The 22,333-nt window shown below is 43.8% G+C and overlaps 1 protein-coding gene across 1 annotated transcript in view; it reads left to right on the plus strand.

Moving 5' to 3' along the window:
* Window positions 1-3,459: 3,459 nt before the first annotated feature.
* The window catches only part of MSN (moesin), a 40,670-nt gene continuing 21,796 nt past the window's right edge, over window positions 3,460-22,333 (plus strand). Inside the window, exon 1 of the mRNA XM_041396430.1 lies at window positions 3,460-3,611. Within this exon, the coding sequence (XP_041252364.1) occupies window positions 3,600-3,611 (12 nt within the window). The 5' untranslated portion in view covers window positions 3,460-3,599. The remainder of the gene's footprint in view (window positions 3,612-22,333) is intronic.

Here is a 22,333-nt window from a genome sequence, read left to right on the forward strand (position 1 = left end):
CCCTCTCATCCTTCCAGCTTGAGAATCACTGCAAAAGATTACCCTGATTCTCAAGACATCAAGGTGTGACTGAAGTGATAGCGTTTGTTTGGGAGGAAAGATGTTTTTTACCCCTAAATACAATTAAACACTAAAAAGATCCAAGATCATCACTTACAGCAACTCATAGTGAACCTATATGCATTAATGTCTGAGCAGAAGAAAAGCAGTAAGAGCAGGAGAAGGAAGTTTAGCTGCTATTCAAAGACCTCAGAACCAGGCTGGTTAATTTTAAATAGAGTCCAGGACTACTGTGTGTTGAAGGTGCAGTTCTCATACTACAGTAACAATTTAATTTTGTGCCTTCCTTTAGTTATGTCAAAGCCATGCAAAGGGGAGCTCAAGTTATTCCTCATTAGTCAAAAAACCCATATGCTGTTAAAACAGCCCCTTGTTTAGTGCTCATGCTAAATAATTCTGGTATGTCAGAACAAATAATTTACATGTTCTTTCTGCTTAAAAGAAGCTACTACAAAAGGCTTGATGAAAATAAAACCAAGACAATAAATCCCCAATGAAATAGCAGACTCTTCCCAGGAGAATGCTTAATGTCATCCTTGTCTAATCTAATTCTGAAATACTTTAATATTATTTGGGATCTGAGCAGTATGGGAGTAACAGCATTTTTGAGGCCTTGGGTAATGCTACTCATATCTCCAGCCTCCTGCAAGGAGGACCTTTAATCAACTGCTATTTTACCCCTTGGAATTTTATCCTGAAGTCAGAGGGAGATTTAACTCATCTGCAGTTCTCAAGGAATTCACTGATATGGTTGTTCTCACACATGGCCAGGCAGGGAGGGCTCAGCAAAAGGCTGCTGGATGACACCAGTGCTCCTCAGCAGCTGCTAAAGGAAAGGTCTGCAGGGAAGGTCAGGTCTTGGTGCAGCACCTCCACCACAGGAATTCATCATGGAATTGTGGCTGGAGCGCTGTGAGGTTCAAATTTCAGATGTCTTGTTCTCCACCTCAGCAGTGGAGGGGAAGAGGAAAAGAAGAAGCTGGAGAGGAAGTGAGGTGTAGAGACTCATGTGCCTGTCACAGGATACTCTTTTCTTTCAAAGTGGCATGAATGGTATTTTGTTTGGCTATTGATAAGAATAATAGGGAAGAAGGACAAGAGAAGTGGCTGGGGTCAGAAACAAGTGTATGCTATGCTGAAGCTTTGTCTCGGCCCTTCAGACTCTTTGGGACTGTTTGATGTGGGGTTTATGACTTTCTGTGGACATGGCCAATGCCTGGCACACTCTATGTGCTTTGGATCTGATTGTTTCACTGACATGGGGATACATTTGCCTCATTAGCCCTCCTGTCATTAGCACTATGAAGAAAAATCTTAGGTCCCTGGATGTTAAATTATGGCCCCTTAAATTTGTCAGGGAAATAGCTAGACTTCTATCATTTAAGTTTATCACCTTTGCAATAAAGATTAATGGAATTCTCCAAACAGTTACTTAAGACTTATGAAGGAATGTTGGTATAGAACTTTCAATAGAAGCAGAATTGGGCTCTCCCCATCATATATATTGCCAATATAAAAGAAGTCTCCACAGTCTCTTGAATTTAGGGAGAAAGCTGACAACTAATATTTCTGGATCCAAATCTGGCAGAAAAATCACAAGCAAGTGACTTTATTATTCTGTATGTCTTCTGTGAGTATCTGTCCTAATATTTCTGGATCCAAATCTGGCAAAAAAAAATCACAAGCAAGTGACTTTATTATTCTGTATGTCTTCTGTGAGTATCTGTTTCTGTAGGAAATAAGTGTAACCAGTGTTGTTTGACCTTGTCTGAGAAAGTCTCAATGTAAAAAGGAGACAGAAAAGGAAGCAAACGTTTTGTAAACAGCCTCTTAGGCACCCTGTGACTTTCTGTGCAGAAAAGTTACACCAGTTTACATCAATCCAATTATATTCATGTTTTTTCCCAGGTAGGCATAGCATAGAGATTCTAGTTTAAGTGAAACCTGTATATTCAGCTGAAGCAAACAAAGTGCCTGGACCCCGTTTCCATCTCCTGCCAGACAAAAATGTTTAACAGATTTGACAAGAAGATACAAAGTCAAGGAAAACAATGGTATGTTCATATTTTCTTTAAAAATAAGGCATTACATTTATTTAATTTCCTTCTTCTGGACACCGTTAACTTTAAAAAGAAAAACTTCTAGTTTCCTGGGAGAAAATAGGACTTAGTATGAAAGTTATACTCAAAGTCCCAAATGAGATGAGATGGCTTCTTTAAATCCCCATGAAAATGGTGACCCTTGATTCCCTCCATCAGTGGTTGCAAAACAGAGATGGTAAGAGAAGCTCTGGTGGATGGCCTGCCACTGGTCCTCTGCTATTTCCATCCTTGAATTTGGTTGCTGATTTATATTCTGTGATTATGGGTGTGGCCTTGGAGAAGCCTTGAAGACCAGACGTGACTTGCCGAGCTTCAGGGAGTCACAATCCCTTGGGCTGTTGAAGCATCTGGAACTTGAGAGGGAAGATGTGTGCTAATGTCTTTACAAACAATTCGATGGGTGAAGGTATGGATATTAAAGTCTTTGAAATGGCTCTTAATGTCTCTAGTAACTTTGGGCAGTAGGTTTGCTGCAGATCCCAGATGGCTTGGCTCCTGAAACTGTCAAGTGGGTCTGCACAAGCTTGAGTTTCTGAACTTTGGGGTAAAATGATAGGTTCAAGGGGGGAATATGCAATAGGTGGTTCGCGAAGGCTGTGCCTTCCTAGACCTCAGCTAGAATACGCAATAGGTGGTTCGCGAAGGCTGTGCCTTCCTAGTGCCTCAGCTAAAGGGGAAAGGAAGCGGACAACGTGCAGCCGGGTGTTCAGGGTAAGAGGAGGCTGCACCCTCCAAAACCTCGAGAGAAAAAACCCTGGGGATATGTCTGCGTGTGCCAGTGGACTCTCTCCCTTTATTCAAATAAAGTTTCAGGACTCGTCTGCCTCTTTTACGGAGAATGGCTTAACACAGCATGATTTTCCTTACAGGCTGGAAGTGTACTTTTTAGTCAAACAGATGGCTGTGAAAACCTTGTAGAGAACAGCACATGGACCGGCCAGAGCACGGGCCGAGGAGCCTGGACTGAGCCGCGCCTGTGTGCGCACAGCTCTGGCTGACAAGGGCCAGAAGCATTGATCACAGGTCAGTGCTGCGGTCTTACTTCGAACAGCGCAATCGCCGACGAACTAGCATTATTTTCTTAAAGAACGCTTTTATCAAGGACCAGAACTCCCAACGATCCGCGCATAAACTTCTGCGACCGGGGCTCTACAGGCGCTACTTCATGGGCGCTGGAAGCCTCGGCTCTCGCACCGATGGGAGCGTGCCGCAGCGCCCGAGGCCGCGCCCTCCCGGGCCGCTCCGCAGGGACCGCCCGGCTCGGCCTTCCCGGGGCGGGGGCGCCGCGGCTCCAGCCCCGCACGGAGGCGGCCGGGCGGGGCCGGGCGGGGCCTGGCCGGGCGGAGAGGCGCGGAGTCCCGTTAGAAGCAGCGCGGAGCCCGTACGGATCCCCACCGGCGCAGGAGGAGCGACGGCCGTGCCCAGCCCGCCGGGAAGATGCCGAAAACGGTGAGTGCCGCCGGCGCGGGGCAGAACGGAGACCCCGCCGCGGGGTCCGGACGGGTGCGCGGGGCCGGGCGGGCGCGGCCTGGGGGCTCCTCCCGCCTGCGCTCGGTGCGCCCCGGCCGGCGGCGGCCGCCCCGGAGGGAGCGGCGAGGGGCACGAAGGAACCCCGGGGAGCGGAGCCTCCCTCCCGGCCGCCCCTCCATCTTGTGCTCCCCCGCCTGAGGGGCCGCGCCCGGAGCGCGGGGTCTCGGCGCGGCGGGGCCGCCTCTCCGCCCTAAAATGTCCGGCGGAGCTCGGCGGCGCCGCCCGCCCGCCCGCGTGTGCGCCCGGCTTGGGGGGGAGCGGGAGCGGAGCGGGGCGAGGCTTCCGAGAGCCGGGAGGGAGGGAGCGGGCGGCTGCTATGGCCGCCTCGTGCGCTCCCTGAAGAGGAGAAGTTGGGGTTTTCACAACTTGCAATTAGTCAGTTTGGGTTGCCAGGGAACCTTGTCCCAGCTTGACTCGAGGTATTTCTTGGCTGGGGAGATTTTGGTACTTTAGAAAGTCTAGTCAAGTCTGTACTTGACTCTGCTCGCAGCAGGAGTTTGGTGACTAATGAGGAGCATGGGGTTTTTCCATTTAATTTCTCCTGGTTGGAGCGAAAGAATTAGTCCCAGCCCTTCATTGATAAAACAGGAAGGAGCAGGCTGGAAGTCTCTGGATGTTTCCGTACCGGAGTGATCTGAAATGGCCTAAGAAAATCTAATGTTTAAGCTAAGAGTCTGTGGTTTACATAAAGGAGAGGAAAAAAACGAACCTAAACAATAACTCACCTCTGTGCAAATAGAAGTTGAAATGAAATCTACTGTGATTTTCTTCTAATAGTTTACTTGTTTTACTTTAGATATTGAATGCCTATTTGATTGACAGCTACTTTTCCTGATGTCTTAAATGCCATCTCAGATTGCATGGATAGCTAGATGATGGTTATTATTATTCAAACATCAGCATCTTAAAGGATATCAAACCTCAGCCTCTTCAAGGTTAAGACAGTATTTTCTTAAGCTTTAGAAAGGCCTTCCATCAAATATTAGTGATTAGTGAAGATTTACTTACAAAAAAAGCTAACATACAGGCAACAGGTTCAGTAAGGTTAACAGAAATAGCACAAGTCAGGGGACTTCTATGTAAAATGCTTGAGGCCTTTTAGCCAGGGCATTTACAGTCATGATGGGTGACTTTTTTAGTGTGGATCAGCCAAGAAATCCTGAACGAGAGCGGTTTGCGGGGCGGGGTTCCCAGCACCAGGCTGAATCCGAGCGCTGGCTGCGAGGTGCTCGTTGCAGCCTCCCAGACACACCCTGGGCTGGATTCACCTTCTCAGTCTGCTGCTTTCTGGTTTTGACAGAGCAGTTCTGGTTTTGACAGAGCAGTTCTGCTTTCGGAGCTTTTAAAAACTGGAGCAGATAGAGAAATGCAAGTGTTTTAGTGTAATGCTTTGTAGTGCACGCTGCAGGTTCTCCAGAGAGCGGTTCCAGTGTCTGTTGCAGTACAGAGCTGCAGGCCTGCTGCTGTATCAGCCTTTGGTTTCCTGCCCCATCTGCTCTAGTTACAGACCCAACTGAAATAATATTTGAAACATTATTTCTTGATCTTTGGTTTGCAGGAACAGGATATGCTGGCATAACTGTGTAATCAGTTCTTCATGTGAAATAAACATGACTACTACTGTGCTAGCTTAAGATTTGTTAATAGCAGCTTAATTAACAAAACAGTAAAATGCAAGACGCTTTCCTCAGTCAAGAAAAAAATCAAGGTCAAATGTGGGTGAAACCTGGGCAGTTAGATGTAGGTTTATGTGGGCTTCATCACAAAAATAAATCCATTGTGAAGAAGACAGATGGAGGAAGTGTTCCAGGGAACAGTTCTGGCTGGGCAGGAAAAGCATTTGTGTCAAAACTACTTGGTTGGTAGCTCTTATCATTCATCTGACCAGGCTTACAGAAACATGCTGCTGCGTGGCTTAAGCAGCAAAACCTGTTGAGTTCTGAGTCTCTACACCTCCTCAAGCTAGGCTAAATGTTAGCACATGTAGCTGGAGATTTCCATTTTGTTATGGGAGGTTTGCTATGAGTGACACTAGGCTGTGTAGCACTATTAATAAGAATCCAAGATTAACTCTGGTAACCTTTGAACTAGTGCACATGATTTGCTGTTGTGACATGTAATGAGGGGGGGTTTGGTTGCTGGAGGCTTGGTAGGCTTTGTAGAAAGTCCATCATGCATCAGCCTGCTGATTTTGCCATACTCTCAACAGGAAACCTTCCCTGTTTAATCTAGTGATACAACTAGATTGTATGGTTTAAATATGTTGTTCTGGAAAGTTTGTGAAGTGTGAACAGTTAAAGCAGACACCAAAAAGGGCACATAATTTCTCCCATGCTTTGTATTGCCGAGGGTGGAAGTAGTTGAGTGCTAAAACTGAGCTGTTGTCAAGCTCTGGCAAGTCTCTCCTCCATTTGTGTGCAGTCCATTTGCCATGGGTAGTCTCTGATCTCTCCCTGACTGATGGGTGCAAGGCTTCTGTTCTGGGATTCATCGACTGTTTTGCCTATGCCTGTGCCTACTTTGTGAATGGATGGGCTGCTGGATGTGAAACAGGAGCGTTCATCACGTGTGAGGTGTGTGCAGTTCTGTCACCAGGACTGGGCAGTTCTGTTTTGGGTAACATTGTAGAGAAAGGGCTTTAATGAAAGCCAGTCTGGTGAATACAGAAAGTTTTAGAAGGTAATAAGGGAAAAGGTACCAGTCCAAACTTTATTGTACCTTAGTTTGAAGCTGAGTGTACCAATAGTTATAAGGATCTTTAGGGACCCTGTCTGTAGTTTGAATTGATGGTCCTAATTCCCAGCAGGACTCAAAAGGCCCTAGAAATTTTTGTTTCTGTTCTTTGGAGCTTCAAGGGTCTGGTTAGAAGAAAAGTAACTGAGAGATTGAGGTGTGTATCAGGAGAGTCCTCTGGTTAATTAGTTTCTTGTGTCTGTGGCTACTTTCTACCAGATGCTGCAACAAGATGGCAACTATGAGTAGAATGCTACACTTGTTTGGATCATTTTTCTTCTTTTTTTTCTTTTTTTTTTTTTTAAACATCTTGCAGAATTTGCTTGATGTCTTGAAGGGGGAAAGGATAGTGATGAAAGGATAGTGACTTTAATAGGTGAGGACTTCTCTCCTGGTCCTGTTGTGCTATGAATGAGCTCTAGAAGCATTCTAGATGCTTTCTTATTTCATGACTGGCCCATTGGTGCTATCTCTTCCTTTCCTCTCAGTACAACTTGGGAAGCTTGGTGACACTGATCCAAGTTTGACATGTGTGCTAGTTTGATAGGCAAACTCAATCCATTATATGTTTCTCCTAATGCCATCAGTAAAGAGGTGTGTTTGTATGTTTCCAAAGACCTTTCTTTAGAAGGTTTCCCCTGTTGGTGATTTTCAGATGACTTTGTAGTTCAGAAGCAGCAATAGCTAAAACATGCTGAGTTTACAGTGGAAGCAGGTAAACCACTGAAACTGGGAAGCAGTGAATTATCTGCAGCTTTACACCTACCATGGGATTTTGCAAAACAGGAAAGGCCTTTGCACCCTAGCTTGTATTGTATTCAACAGCTTGGTCCCTAGGTTCTGCAAGAATAGCAAAGTTTTACTTCATGTCAGGTGAAGCAATTAAGCTTGACAGTGAGCAAAAGCTTCTGTTTGGTACTTTTAAGTCTTCTATATTAAAGTTAAACAGGGATTTTAAAGTACACCATTGATGAGAAACAAATACTCATGGTAAAATCTTCCTTTCTCATCTATGGCAAGCCCTGCCCCTGACAGGGCAAACCCGATTATTTTTAGTGGTTTTACACTGTTGCGAGCAAGATCTATTCCAGTGCCTGATCTGAACTGGTAGTCATGATCCAGTTCATAAAACTTCAAGGTGACAATGTTAGGTATAAGAGTCCTTATCACAAGAGGTTTTAGAAGATTAAACGTCTTAGTTGAGTCCTTTATTTAATTTTTGCCCTGTTGATTTGTTGCCTGAGGCAGCTGAGCAAGCTGCAGGTTGGTGACGTGCACTCAGTAAAAGGGGCCCCAGGAGAGCTTTAGGTCTGCTGCTTCTGCTGTAAGAATCCTATGGGGAGCAGGGTGCCTCCTACCAGGTGTTCACCATCACTTGCTTCTTGCAAATGTCCTGTCACCATAACGTCTGCAAGTAGCATCTTTTTTAAACCTTCAGGGCATTGCAGCCCTTTCCTTGGAGTGATTCTACCTCGTGTGATTAGTCACCCCTGAAGTTTCATTACAATTCTTGCTTTAGTCATGAGGATGGTTCATAAGATGTCTTAATATGGACTCGTTTATTTTGAAAGGAAATGGCATCTCTGTCTCTAGAGGAAACTTGGTTCAGTTGTTTTATGTAGAATGTCTAGTCTGAAGTGAAATTCTCCTCAAAAAGCTCACCAGGTCCCTAGCAGCTGCTTGAAAGACTGATGAACCGAAACCGAAGGATTCAGATACTTTCTGCTTGTGACACTGGGTGTGCCTGGGGACAGCACCCTCCTGGGGCTGCTGGCCTGGCCACCTCCCTGCTGCTCGATGGCTACTCCACAGAGAAGCCCCTCTTCCTGCACAGAGGTGGCTCTGGCTCTGCTCCAGGCTGTGAAGGAAACTGACTAAAAGCTTCCTCTGGCTGCGTCATCTCCTGGACTCTTTCCTGGCTCGGTGCAGCTCAAGCAACCTTATTTGGCTGACTTCATTTTTTTTTTTTTTCCCCTTCTGTGCAGCAAGAGGGCCTCCCTGAATTTGCACAATAAAGCTGTTATCTGTGCTTAATCACTGTTCTGAGAACTACAATGGGGTTTGTTTGAAAAGAGCTCCAAGATTTCAACTCCTTGGATCTCTATCATTCCAGTGTCCCGTTTCCCTTTTGTCTGTTTGCTCAGTGATTATACCAGAAACCAACTCTCTGCTGCTGTAGTCACACTATCGGAAAAGAGGAAATCCCTCTCTACTCAGAAATAATCCAGGACAATTAACTGATGTAAATTAAGAGCAGTAGTAAGCAGCCAGTTAATTGCTTGCTTTTCCCTAGGGGTATTTGGGAGCAGCAGGTATTTGCGCAGTACAGCCAATAATATTGAGTTAAAAGTTTGTTTTTATCCCATCTGAAACTTCCAAACTAGGCTGAAGTCTCTAGGTTGATGGAAGGCTACTCTTTCAAGCACATCTCTTTGTAACGTTCTTGTGGCTGTTTCTAGGTGGAGCATTCAAGTGTTTTGGAAGTTGTGGGCATAAACCTCACCCTTCTGAGTCCAGTAGCTAATGCTGACTCTTAAGGTTGTGTTTAAAGCAAATACTTGGTGGGGAGAGAGGAAGAGACAGTCACTGGCAGGCTTGGTGGTTGTAAGACCACGGGATCATCTACAACTGTTCAGGGGTTTAGAACCTGAAATTGCAGAAGTTTGGGCCTTATATTGACAAGAAACAATTATGGCTGCAGCAACTGTGGCTATCAATAGGTAGATGATCTAGTGCTGCTTCCTTCCTGTGCAGCTGTGAAAGGATATATTCACTTCTATGAATGTGTGATCCTCCAGGGCAGTAGTGGGGCAGTCAGAAACTCCTCGCCTTTGTATAGCAGTTTGTTGAACTTAAACGGGGAAAAAACATCTTTTGAAGATGTTTTTAAAGGCATGACTCCTGCAGAATGCTTTTTCCTAGTTGTTTAACATCTGTGAAGCTGCAGTAGTAGTTGAGGAACCTATTGAAAGATACAAAATGTGGGTGAAAGAACGTTGATCAGTTCTCATCCTATTGCCAGGCTAAGGAAGAGGAGTACTTGGCCGTGCTAGGCGTCTTTCCCTTTGGCTCTTGCTGGTTGATGAATAGCTATGGGAAAGGGCAGAGGAGTGCCCCTAAAGGAGGAGTGAATGAAACAGCTCTGAATCTGATCAGCTCCGCAGAGAAACATGTAATTAGGCAAGAATGAGATGACAGACTAGAAGAGGGAAGAGACACTCCTTTCTCTGCCAGCTGTGGTTCTGTGTGGAGTAAAATGAAATCTCAGAGTTCAGAAAGAATACCTGAAACAGTGAATCAAGTGCCAGACTGAGCTGTATTCTTGCAAATTTCGAGTTCTCTTTGTTTGTTTCCTAGATCTCTTTTGTTTGTTTCCTAGAGGAAGGTTTCTTGGGGACACAATGTTACTGTCCTGGACTGTAAAAACTTGCTTGTTGTAGTTGTTTTTTTTTTTTTTTTGTGGGGCAGTGGGGTGTTAAATTGATATTGGAGAATTTTGCATGCAACCTATTGGAGAACAGTTACTCTGCCATTATATACCTTCCTATGTTCTTGAGGTGGAATCATAGGCTCACTTTGGTTGGAAAAGACCTTTAAGTTTGAGTTCAGCTGTAAACTGATGACATTCAGCAATGAACCAGTCTTGTCTGTCTGTGTATCAGTGATATTTACTATTCTCCTTTGTAGGCCTTTATCAGAGCATTTTTTCCTCTCTTGATTGGGAATTTAGTTATGGTAGTGAAGTGACTTAGTACAGGAAAACCTGCCATTGCAATCTGATCAAGCACTTAGTCACAGCATTTAATAAATGTATGTGGTTTTATATAACGTAGGGTAATAAAGCATAGAATTCTAGGCTAACTAATGGGATTCTGGGCTTTTTCTTGACAGTTGAAAAGCTATGGCAAAGAAAAAGTTAGTCCAGGATTCCATTGTGCTTGGTTACAGTGCAGAAACTGAACTGCCAGAGAAATTATTAGGATGAAGTGTCAGGATGTTTGATATCTTCCATCCCCCAGAGGTGTGGCTTTTCATTCATAATGTCTCTAAGAACATCAATATGGCATATGTTTTATTTTTTAAATTCACTTTGCCAGAACAGCATACTCAGAGGGAAAAAAAAATTGGTTCCTCAATATGCTAAATGTCTTTTCAGAGGGTTTTGGTTGTGTATTTTTTTTTTCTCTGTTAAAATCCAGAACTGGCTATCTTCTTGACACTTGTAGTCTACAGGACTTGCAGAATGTCAGCAAATGGTTCTGAAGGCACACTGTAAGAAATAAGGCTGTTCCACTGCTGACAAATTCAAGGAATATCAGGCTGCCCAATAAAAGAGTTTTGTTGTAAAACCCACACAATGCTTGGTGGTCCAATACATCTTATATGGAAACAATCCTTTTAGTCAGAAATGATAGAGAAGGAGGGACTTGTACATATGTATTAAAAACAAGGATTTGCTTACAGATCATTAAATAGACATTTTAATGAAGATAACCCCTTTGGACTGGTTGTTTTTGCTGTGTTTGATGCCCCCCAGGGTGTGTTTTGCCCTCTTGTCTCCAAGGGCACAGTGTTGCTGACCAGCATTCTCAGATCCCTTTCTGCAGGGCTGCTCTCCTGCCACTCCTCTCCCACTTTGGACTTGTGCCTGGTATTACTCTGCTCCACATGCAGAATCTGGCGTTTGTTCTTTTTAAATTTAATGCCACTGATCAATCATGCTCTGAGTTATCTAGATGTCTTTGCAAGACCTGGTGTCCCTTGAGTGAGTCAGCAGCTCAGCCAGGGCTGGTATTGTCAGTACCTTTGCTAATGGTGCATTCAGCTCCTGCAATCCAAATAATTGATAAAAATACTCAGCCCTACTGCCCCCGTTGTGGAGACCTGGGGAGCATCACTGGTGACTGGTTGCCAGCCAGACACAGCCCCATTCCCTGCAGCCCTCTGAGCCCTGCTGCCACTGCTTCTTCATCCAGCACACTTTGAACTTCCTTATCTTGCAGCTGAACAATTTGTCCAGAAGGATGCTGCAAGAGACAGTATCAAAAGCTTTACTAAAATACTGAAAAACTGCATCCACCACCTTTCCTTCATCCATTGAGTGGGTGACCTTATTGTAGAAGGATACCAAGAGCCCTCCTTGGCAGTGCCTGATGACTGCAATGTCTTTTAAACACTTTAATGTCCTTTAAATGTCTTTCAGTAGCACCCAGTAACTTGGTTAATCTAATTACTCTCTGACTTCTAAAACAGATCTGCAAGAAAGCAAAATTGCCTGGAAAGCTGGAAGGATTAAAAGAAACCTGCTTATATTGTAGCTTATAGTGCAGCTGAGACAATAGAATACTTGGTGTTTAAGCAATAAAAACATGCAATATTGTGACGTGTTTGGTGTGTGATTTGTATGTGTTTTGTTTTGTTTTTAAAATCAGCAAAGTTATCATTTAGGAATGTCACTAGATTATGTTACTGATTGTATTCATATGTTCCTCTTAAGTTTTGACAGCAGTCATTAATGGAGACACTGCACAGCAGGCACAAGAAGGGTGTTGCTTCTCCAGTGTGTTGTTTGTTACTACTGTATGTTGCATCCAAATGTTAAGAAATGTCTGTGGTCTGTGAGATGAGATTGAAAGCTTAAGCATCAATAACTGTTTTGCCAGCATCTGTTTGTTTCATTTGTTCCTACATGTATCTCAATATTAAGGAGTCATAAAACCACTTTTAAAAAAGTGACTGATTAACTTAATTTGGTTTTTTTGGGTAGACAATGAAGGCTTCAGCTGAGATGTATTGAATCCAGTATCTGTCCATATTCAGTGTACTGTATCTACAGTTATCCTCCTATAGTGGAAGAGCAGGATCTGAGCTTGCCTAAAGAGAAACCTGGCTTCTTTTATTACTGAAAAATGTGCTCTTTGAGCTACTGGATTTTTGTTGCAGTATCTGTAATTTTCACTGAGGAACACTCAACATGTGAATTTGTTTGCATTGGTGAAGTACTGGAAGCAGAGAGCAGTAAAATGATTATGTTCTATCACTTCACTCTTCACAATCCCCTAGACAACCACAAGCTGCTGTATGAGCTGTTAGACATGACTGCTCATTTTGTGAGCTGCCTTAAAAACTCTGAGATTACTGGTAATTTGCACAATGGGGTCAGAAAATACTAGTATTACTAAAAATGTCAGGAAGTTCCAAGTCCATAGTTGGGACTGTGAAAGGCTTGAAGAGTGTTATTATTCAAGACCATAAAATGCTTTATCACTAAGCCAAGAAAACATTTTGATAAGTGATGTATTGGTCCTCCAGCCTGCAGCTCCATTGTGCTGATTTTGTTACAGAAGCTGGACTGTAACTTATTCTTTGCTGTAATATGAAGTGACATACTTTCTTTGTTGCTGTGCTGCTCCTTCACTTCAAAAACTATCGAGGAACCCCTCTTACTGAAGTTGGTATCAAAAAAATGCAAGAATTTACTTATATTTTTGGATTTGCTTAAAACACTAAACTGCAACTGAAATTATTAGTATTCTGACCCAGCCATGACAAACTGGGAAGCAGCCAGTTCCTGAAAATTAATTTTCTTACTCTACTTGTAAATGGCTTGCTGCTGCTTGTATCTTTGGCTCTGTGAAATCTGTAGAGACCAATAGATTCTGCACTGTTTACCTGGGGCTCTCTGTTGACAGCCATGCATGCAGAAGTGCAACTCTCAAAACCCCCAATTTAGGTTTTTCTTTTTCCCTTTATCTTGCTCTGTGGTTTGTTGCTAACAGATTCAAGGGTGACTGCAAGAGGCAGTGCAATGTATTATGCTCAGTTTGAATACCCTTTTGCACATCCAGCAGTTTAGGACAGAGATCTTTTTTTGAAAGGGGGTCCATGTCAGCATTTTCAGCTGTAAGAATATATCAGTATTGTAATGTTGTCTTGAATCTACCAAAAGACAGAGCAAATGGAATGACTGAGCAACTTCCAAATCACTAAAAGATCAGACCAATGTGATCAGTCCTTGCTTCAGCATGATGCACAGAAATACAATGCTATCTTACTGTTTGTTCTGACAATGGTAAATAATCAAGTAAAAATCTGACAGAAGGCTGCCCTGCTTCTTTGCTGCTTCAAGTTCTGACAGATTTCATGCAGAGGCTTTGCCATGAAGTGCTTTTACCATATTCAAATGACAGCTTTGATTTGGCGGTGTTTGGAAGGATTTGACAATAATTGTGATTGGAGAGGATTCAGACAGTCCTATAAGCCAAGTGATTTTGCTGCTCTGCCATTCCCTTAGAGAGAGATGGGTGATTAGATGCTTTTATGTGGATCTGTCCATTTCCACAACAAGCCTGAGCAGGAGTAGTTAGCTGCTCTTACTTCTCCCAGTGTTCTGGACAAGTGCAGTTAGGGGTAAGACATCTGCATGCAGGAACATTGAAGGAGCCCCTGACTTTGATCAAAGTTGAATTCATGTCTGCCAATCCTATGCTGCTGTACCTTAGCATATAGAAAAACCTGAAAACATAAAGCAGCCCTACAACACAGGTCTGAGTAAGAGCTAAACTATCAAGTTGACTTCTGAGTGTTCTTTGCAGAGGGCTGGTTGTCAGGCTCCCTGCCTCTCCTTAGTCTAGTTTACTGTTTGCTTTTTTAGGTTATATCTGCATGTATGTTGAACTGTTCAGGAGATGTACTCAGCATCTGGCTATTTACCTTCCTACTACCCAGCTGAGTTTCCCAGTTTTGACCTGCAGCTTTAGGAAGACCACTAACAGTTTGGCTTATCTGCATGTTTGGCTGCATAGAGATGGTCCATAACATCTCTGTAGAGGAGAATCAAGGATCCAGGTATTGAAACTGCAATTCATATAAGGAAGTTACTCTTGCCCACTTGATACAAGAAGTCTGTTTATGTTAATAAATCTTACTTGACCATTGACAGCCCTGGGCATTCATCAATGCATGTAGGTCTCAGGTGTTAGCTGAAGTTTACCAGGTTTTCTTTCTAAAACAGCCCCATTTCAAGCAGTGTATTTCATGAAGTGTATGAATGTGAAGCCAAGAGTGTGGATTTAACTGCAGCCTTGAATTAACTAAATGAACTTGGTTGCTTGCTTGAGGGCTTTGATGGTTTGCTGCCGCTGTTAAGTTTTGCATCAGTTCTCTTCTGAAGTTCAATAGAAAATGGGGTTAATGGCAGGTGTATATGTGGCTGGATGGCAAATCTCACTAAGGGGTTGTGAATCAGAGCTGCTGCAAAGGATAAAGCACGTATCCCTGGGAGTAAGGAACAAGAGTGGTTCAATAGCTTGGTCCATCTTGTTATACCCAAAAAGCCATCTTTCCCTTTCTGTTCTATGGCCTGTAGCAGTGTTCCTGTGTAAATGTAGAGAACATGACCAATGAAAATATTCTGTTGGAGAAAATAACAGAAGAATTATTCCCACCCTGATTCATCCTTTTGAATTCCTCCTTATGGTGTAGTTGTGGAGTACAAGAATGAACCCAGAGAAGTGATTGGGAGGGTGCAGGTTGTTCAGGATGGCTTCCTGTGGTGGTGGATACCGACACTGCAAGTGCTGGCACTGCTCTCTTCAGCTCCTGTGCCCCTTCAGGAGCCTTTTGGGACATGGGGTTCTGTGTCATGGTGGTGTAGCTACTCTCCTCTGTATTAGGAAAGCTCAGATGGAGCTTAAAACTAGATAGAGCTTAAAATAACAAAGACTACTTCAGCAATCACAAGCTGATCTTTTATAAACTGGACAGTCCCAACAGAACTATTTAAAATCTAAAATAGGTCAGTGGTGAGGGAAGCAAATATGGGTGGGGAAACTGAATATTAAAAAGAAGTGTAGAACTGAGCCATTTAGGGGAAATCCTGTGTTTTAGGGAACTGTGACCTAAATAGATATGAAAATTTAGCCAGACTAAATGAGACCCTGTACTGAAAGGAAGTTGCAGGATTTGTCTAGCGTGCTGGAAATGATAAAGCTGAAAATCACAGGATGATGAAACAGCTTTAGCTCATACTTGACTGTGCATGTAGTTAAATTTGGAGGGATGGCTCATAGTCTGGGCAGTCAGATCCCACAGTAAGACTGTGTTCTAGCTCCTAGAAGTCTGGCCATTGTTCAGAGGTTCAGTGAGGGCTGTGAGCTGGCCAAGAACTTGATGTGCCACACCCAGGCCATGCTCTGGGTGTCTAGAACAGGCAGCCCTGTGTTCGGCTCCCCTCCCTGTAACAGAGCTAAACTGCTAGGAGTCTCTTAGCTGAAGGCCAGAGAGAAGCACGTGAAACAGATAAGCTTGCTCTGACTTTTTATCTAAATGTGAGTCCTTTAGAAGGAAGAGCTTGGCCACAGCAGTTATCTTCATACTTTCTTCCCTGTGGAAAGTGGCTTTAGTGATTAGCAGAGATTTGGAGTGTAGCAATTTTATTTGCCCTTGATTCCAAGTGATCTCTGAAATATTTCTTAACTGCAGGTGAATTTAGAGACCTTTACATAGGAACTGAGTATTTAGTCTATTAGCTCATGGACTTCAAGTACTTACTGTACATGTGATACCTCAATGCAGGTCACACTTGTCTTGTTAGCATCCTGTCTTGATCTTGTTTTGAGCTTCTTCCAGCAAAGTAGATGCTTGTGATTTTGGCAGACATTCACTGGATGCTATGTTTGGAAAGCTCACTGGCTTTTTGGGAACATATCTTGGTTCCCAGTCTTGACTGATCAGCCCCTCAGACTGGGTCTTTGCAACCGTTAAACAGCTCTGGGAAATTCCCTGCCCTTGGCTTGAGGATGGAAGGGGAAGAGCTGGACAAAGGGGAGGTTGGGGTGGGGGGAAAGTTGCTTCCTAAGAGCCTTTCAGAAAACCTGAACTGCCTCTGAGGGTGGTAGGGAGTGCTGGGACTTTTTTGGTGGTCGAGTGACTGCAGCCACAGCCAGGACCGTAACACCTTTGTACAGTGCACAGCATAAGGGGGCACAAAACACTTGTTTGTAACCTGGAAGTAGGATTACCTGGGAGGAGCACACAGTAGTGTGAGGAGTGTCACCCATACCGAGGCTGGCATTCAAACATGCCCACTGCCTGCTAACTGCCCTGAGGCTGAAGAGCTTTGGCAAGGGATGTGGTTAAGGTCTGACATGTGAAATACAGCTGCCAACCCTACTGTTAGTGTGCAGAGCCCATAACAGATGTGTAGCTTCTCCAGAGAAAAGCTCTTCTAACAGGCAAAAAAAAAGGTGTTTACAAAACAAGCAACCTCCCCAAAACAAAGCCCAAAGCTGCACAGATTGTGAAAGTTGAATGATGGCAACTGCACGTTGCTAGATTTTGCTTCAAGTTTTACCTGCTGATCCAGATGTTGCGGAAAAAGGGTTGGGGATTTTCCCCATGGTATTTTAATTTCCTTCTGGGTTTTGACTAGTAAAGGATGTTCTCTCTAAGCAGCTCAAACAGCAGGTACAAAAATAGTTATTCCAAGGGCTTCTTCAAACTGACTCTAAAGAAAGAGAAAATGGCAATGTTAATTACTTGGAACAGCTACAGGAAAGCAAAGGGAGGTGCTTGAAGAATCTATTTATGGAAAAGGAAATGGCAAAAATAGAGGAATTAATCCATTGCACAAGGTTGGGAGTAAGTAGTGTAATAAGTGGCATACAAGTATCTGGTCTTGACCGTAAATGGGATCCACCCATGGCTGCTTCTACTGGCTCAGTACTCTCATCTTGCAACTCCTTTCCTCTAAATGAAACTTATTTGCCCTCTGGAGAGGACTGCAAGTTGCTAATAGCCAGGGTGTTCAAACACCATTGGTGGGAGGTAACTGGTTGAAAAGTAAGGAATTACATTTAAGTACCTTTAACCTGGAAACATCATTAATGATTTTGGAAGCCATGCTGTGTAGGCGGTGGGGGAATTTTAGTAATAGATTTGAATTAACAACTTCGTAGCAGACTTTGTAAAGCAGAACCTTCTTCCTGAAAAAGTTGCCTGCCCAAATCAGATCACTGATTAAATTGGGTAAATGATAGCTCCAGAGTTCTAAAGCGTGGAGTTCTCCAGCCCTATGGAGCCAGCATTGGCACGCCCTGGCTTTGAGTGCTTGTGCACTTATGAGTGTGTGATTGCTGGTGCTAATGAAGGAAGGTGTCTCCAGAGTGAAACATTGATTGTGAGAAAGCTGCAAAGCTGGGGCAGGATGAGTGAAGGCATCTAAAGTAAGGCATCTTCAGACACAGACCCTGTGCATGAGGAGCAGGCTTTTTTTGAGTTTTCTTGTGAACTCTGTGAATGTGGTTTGAAGGAGACCTAATTTTTAAGAGAAACTGTGCTTGAGAGTAATAAATCTGATTCTCCACCATTTGAGAGAAAAAAAAAGGACTTTGTAGTCTATATAAGGGTGCCTGAAGTAGACTCCCTGACTTGATATGAATAGCTGATCTCTGGACTGATAAACATGTCCTGCAAGGACAATCCCCTCCAACTCCCCTTAGTGATCCTCTGCTCAGGCCTCTCTGAGCACCAGGTATCAATCACATGCAAAAGAGGACTTAAACAGGAAGGTGGCTGTGGTTTCTCACTCTTGGTCTTGAGAACCAGATAAGCAATATAAGTACTGCTGTGTTGCTGTGCTCTGGAGGCATTGCCTTTTCAATGGCAGCAACTGCCTTCAAAGAAACTTTTTTTTTTTTTTATGGGAGCATTCCTGATTACCACTTGCTGGATGGTAGAATTTTATTTTCCTTCTCATCACTGTGAGATAAGCAGTACAAATTAACACAGGAATATTTTGAATTTAACAGTCAGACATATATACCAGGGCTCTGACACTACAGTATGACAGTTTATATTAGACTAAATCACTTGGTTTCCTTTTTTGAAACTGACCTTTAGCATTATATATTGTAGCAGAATTTTTTTTAGTTACAGACACACACACACAGAGAGACTATTCTGAGTTTGAGGGGACCCACAAAGACCCAAGTCCAGCTCTCAAGTGTATGAAGTGTATGGGGATTGAAACTGCAATCTTGGATGTTATTAGCACCACGCTCTAACCAACTGAGCTAATCTCATTAATCACCTCAGTCAGTTTCTTGTCTTTACCCTTTTCAAGAATTGGGGTAGGGTTTCAACCACTGGAAGCAATGACTGCTATAAACCTTGTCAGAAGATTCATGGAAATGCAGTTGGAATGGGCACAGAATTGGATCTCTTTGTTAGGTAAAGCAGAAATTCTCTGCTTTTCCAAGTTCCACATAGGAAAGCTTATCTTTTTTATGGCTGATGTGATGTATATGTTTTCCCCCTACCCAGTGTTTGTAAATTGGTGCTATGAGGGTGAGTTGTGCTGGAAGCTGTGGGCAAGCTCTGGAGCATCCCTTGGTGTCTCTGCTGGAGTGAGGTATTAAATGCCACAGATAACACAGAGCATGTCTGCCCAGACACTGCTGCTCTCACTCTTTCATAGGTGCTGGTGCCTCCAGCCTTTCTCTATACAGTTTTTGCAAGCAGGCTTCTCAAAGCTGTGAACTTTCTTGGTCTTGCAGGCTGCTGCTCTGGCCTGCTTCCTCTTCCTGTCCCCAGCAGCGTGGCTCCTGAACTGTGTGGGTGCTGTGGTTTGTTGCCTACACGAGTCATCTTGTCTTGCTGGGGACAAAGAGCAGTTGCTGGTGGTGGGGATACAGCTCTGGTGGGACTGTGCTCAGGTGTGGCTCTGAATCAAAGCTGGCTTGTTGCCCTGCTCCTTCACAAGGAAGGAATAAGACCATGTGAGCACAAATTTAGGTAGATTTAGCCTGAATTCTTCCTCGATCAGGCTTGTTGCTCACAAGAGAAGTTTGTGAAGCTGGGCAGTAGCAGCTGCCCCTTCACTGCTCTGTGTCTTCAGGCTCCATGCTGAAGTCATTAGGGATGCTTTAAAAGGGGCATTCCTGCTACAGGCTGTACTTAGGTAACAAACGTACTGCTCACTCCATAGGATGAGTAGTACTACTGGCTCACTGGTACCAGAAGTACCACGGCAAGCTTCCTCCTTGGGTGGTAGCTTTACTCAGATAGTGGGGTGGGATGGGAGGGGATGCCTCCTGTGGACTTACTGCATGGCCTGTGCTCCAGTCAGATGAGAAGTGCTGTGTCCCCAGCAGAGCAGGATGGAGCTGCTGGAGAGAGCTGGGAAGATCCCAGGAGCTGCTGGGAGGGTTAACCTCTCTCTGGTGTCTGCAGTGTGCTGCCTAGGGTGTCCCTGCTGCTGTTCTGTTCCCTGATGAGCTTAGAGGTATGAAAAGGCCCTTTAAGACTGCTGGAAGGGGGCTTGGTTAATTAAGTGTAATCCTTTGAGAAATTGCAAGCGCTTTCACATGACCCGATCCCAGCCTCACCCTGACACAGAGGAGCCAGGGCTGTTTCAGCAGGGTGCTGGCACTCGGGAAGGAGCCAGATGTCTGTGAGTATGGCTGCTGCTGGAGTGTGGGGCATCACCTCTGGTTCCCCTCCAAGGCACTGCACAGCTCTGCTGTCCTCGCAGTGGGCCCGTGCAGGCTGACCAGTGGTGGGAAGGGAAATGCAGCACTGCAGAGCACTCTACTCCACTGGCACGTTCTGAGAAACAGGGGACACTTCTTGTTAAACTTACTATATTGCTGCTGACCTTGCTAAAAAGCCAAAACTGGGCAGCTTTTTAGGTTATTGAGGTGCTTTATGAGATCTTAGTTAGTACAACTCCAGCTGGATTTGATGTGCTTCTGAGGTCAGACCTGGTGGAACTGGTGCATGGTATTGGTGAATATTTTTATGTGGAGTAACTGCTGGGTAAACTGGTGCCTGTCAGTGCAGGGGCTATAAAGGTTGGTCTGGAATTTCTTTCTCTTTGAGCTTGCTTCTTTTGTGTACCAGTCAAATTTGCAACAAAGTATAAGTTTTCCTTATGTTACTTTCTCCAGAAATAGTCCACTTGGAGGCTTGAACCTGGGAAGCAGGGAATATCTGAAGCTTGAGGCCTCCAGCCCAGCAGGGTATAGCAGCTTCCTTGCATACAGGAAATGCAGGGAGGAAAGAAGCTTTAGCTCGGGGTCAGGGTTTTGTAGAGGTCGATATTCTGTTGTGCTGACTCCACTTATTATTCTGACATGAGTTTCCTAGTACTCTATTCCTGTCTCAACTTACGACAAACAGAATTGTCTTTTCTACCTCTCGTGCTGCTCAATGCACTGGGGCATTAGCACAGGCACTGCATCCGTTACTGAGTGTGACACTATCAGTCCTTCCTGTTTGTCCTGCCGTATGCAGCTACACATTTTCATCTCAGGAAGCTGTTATAGCACACTATTAGGAGGATTTATTCAGAAACATGGAATATACCTGACAATTACTGTTGCTAGTAAAATTTATCTGGAGTCATAGTGGGCCAGAAAGTGAGACTTGAAGGTATATGGTCAATGTTAAAATACCTGAAAAGATGCTGCAGATAGGTGCCTGGTACCACTGTCTTTTAAGTGTTTCTCTTGTAGATTGCTGAACACCATGGCAGGAGGGGGTACTGGTGTCGTGGGCCTTTGGAAAGCTTTTGCTGGTCAAAGGGAGCTTTCTTTGGCTGCAGCTGCTCTGGGGCTGGAAGAGTCTCTCTTCCATGCAAGAGGATCTGTCTGTGCAGGACAGAAATCTGTCTGTATCACATTTGACAATACTGTCCTTGGCAGCAGGAGGCTCTTTAATGTGCTTTAGCAGTGCTTAGACTGGTGGAACTATGGTAATTCCCCAAATGGAGAAGAGGAAGGGTTGCTAGTTTTCTCTCTCTTTCCTGTAGCTGTTATGAAAGGAGTCAGTTAAGTATGGGCACTCTTTTTGGCATGTATTTTAAATTTGGTGAGTATAAATTTGCCTGTTGAAATGTGATACTTGAATGTTCTTGCAATGTGCAAAGTGGTGTCTGGAAGCATTTAATTAGTAGCTGCTTGTATGAGAGGATATTAAATGATGATGGAAAGACAAAAGACTATTTAGAGGCCACCTACTAGAATAAACTTCTGTGACTTTAGGATCCAAGTAGAATTTAGAGAGTTGCAGATATTTGCATGCTGCAGCAGGTATATTATTAATGCTATGATGAATAAACTAAATTAATTGCTTTAAACAGAGTTTGAGTATAAATTATTGCCTTAGGATAGTATTTTTGATAAATCTGTTCATGAAATCTAGTGAACCTTCTTAAAACACCTCCTAAGTGTTGAAAGTTTGAGAGATGTTGAATAACAGAATATTTGGAGTAGGAGGGCAGTATACTTGGGGATGAATGCTGCCCCTAGACCTTGTGATTGAATCACGGGTGTACAATGTCTTTCTCTTGCACATCTCTCAGCAGTGTGTGCCTTACCTGTCTGGACTGACAGAGCTAAATTTGTATACGCTCAGAAGTCCAAGTCAGATATCTCACTGACTTTTTTTCTGTTTGCAACCCAAATTATAAACATCCCAAGGCTTATGCCATCCCTCAAACCCAGGAAAATCTTATTAGATGACTTAGAAATACAACATCTAATAGATTAATGCTGATGAATCTTGAGGCTTTTCTTAGAATAAGCACTGGTAGCAAACTAGATAGATAGGTGGATTAAAAGTGCTTTTTGGCAGAGTAACTCTCAAGGAATGAAGCAAATGAGTCCAAACTTTGATGGGACTGCATAGTGTTGCTTTGTTTTGCTATAGCACTTTCATTCCTATGTGTAACATTTGTGTTGGTCAGCACTCAGCTGTGAAAACCTTAGTAAAATGGTTTTACCTAAAGTGAGACATTAAATGAATGAAGAGGAAGAAGGTAAACATGCAGTGCCTGGCATGTACTTGTCTGGTAGGGATTACAGCAGTCTGTAGATCTCTTCTTGTAGCTTGTTTGAGCTGCAGGC

Source organism: Onychostruthus taczanowskii, unplaced genomic scaffold (genome assembly GCF_017590055.1).
Source record: "Onychostruthus taczanowskii isolate IOZ18803 unplaced genomic scaffold, ASM1759005v1 scaffold13, whole genome shotgun sequence".
In the NCBI taxonomy this organism is placed as follows: Eukaryota; Metazoa; Chordata; class Aves; order Passeriformes; family Passeridae; genus Onychostruthus; species Onychostruthus taczanowskii.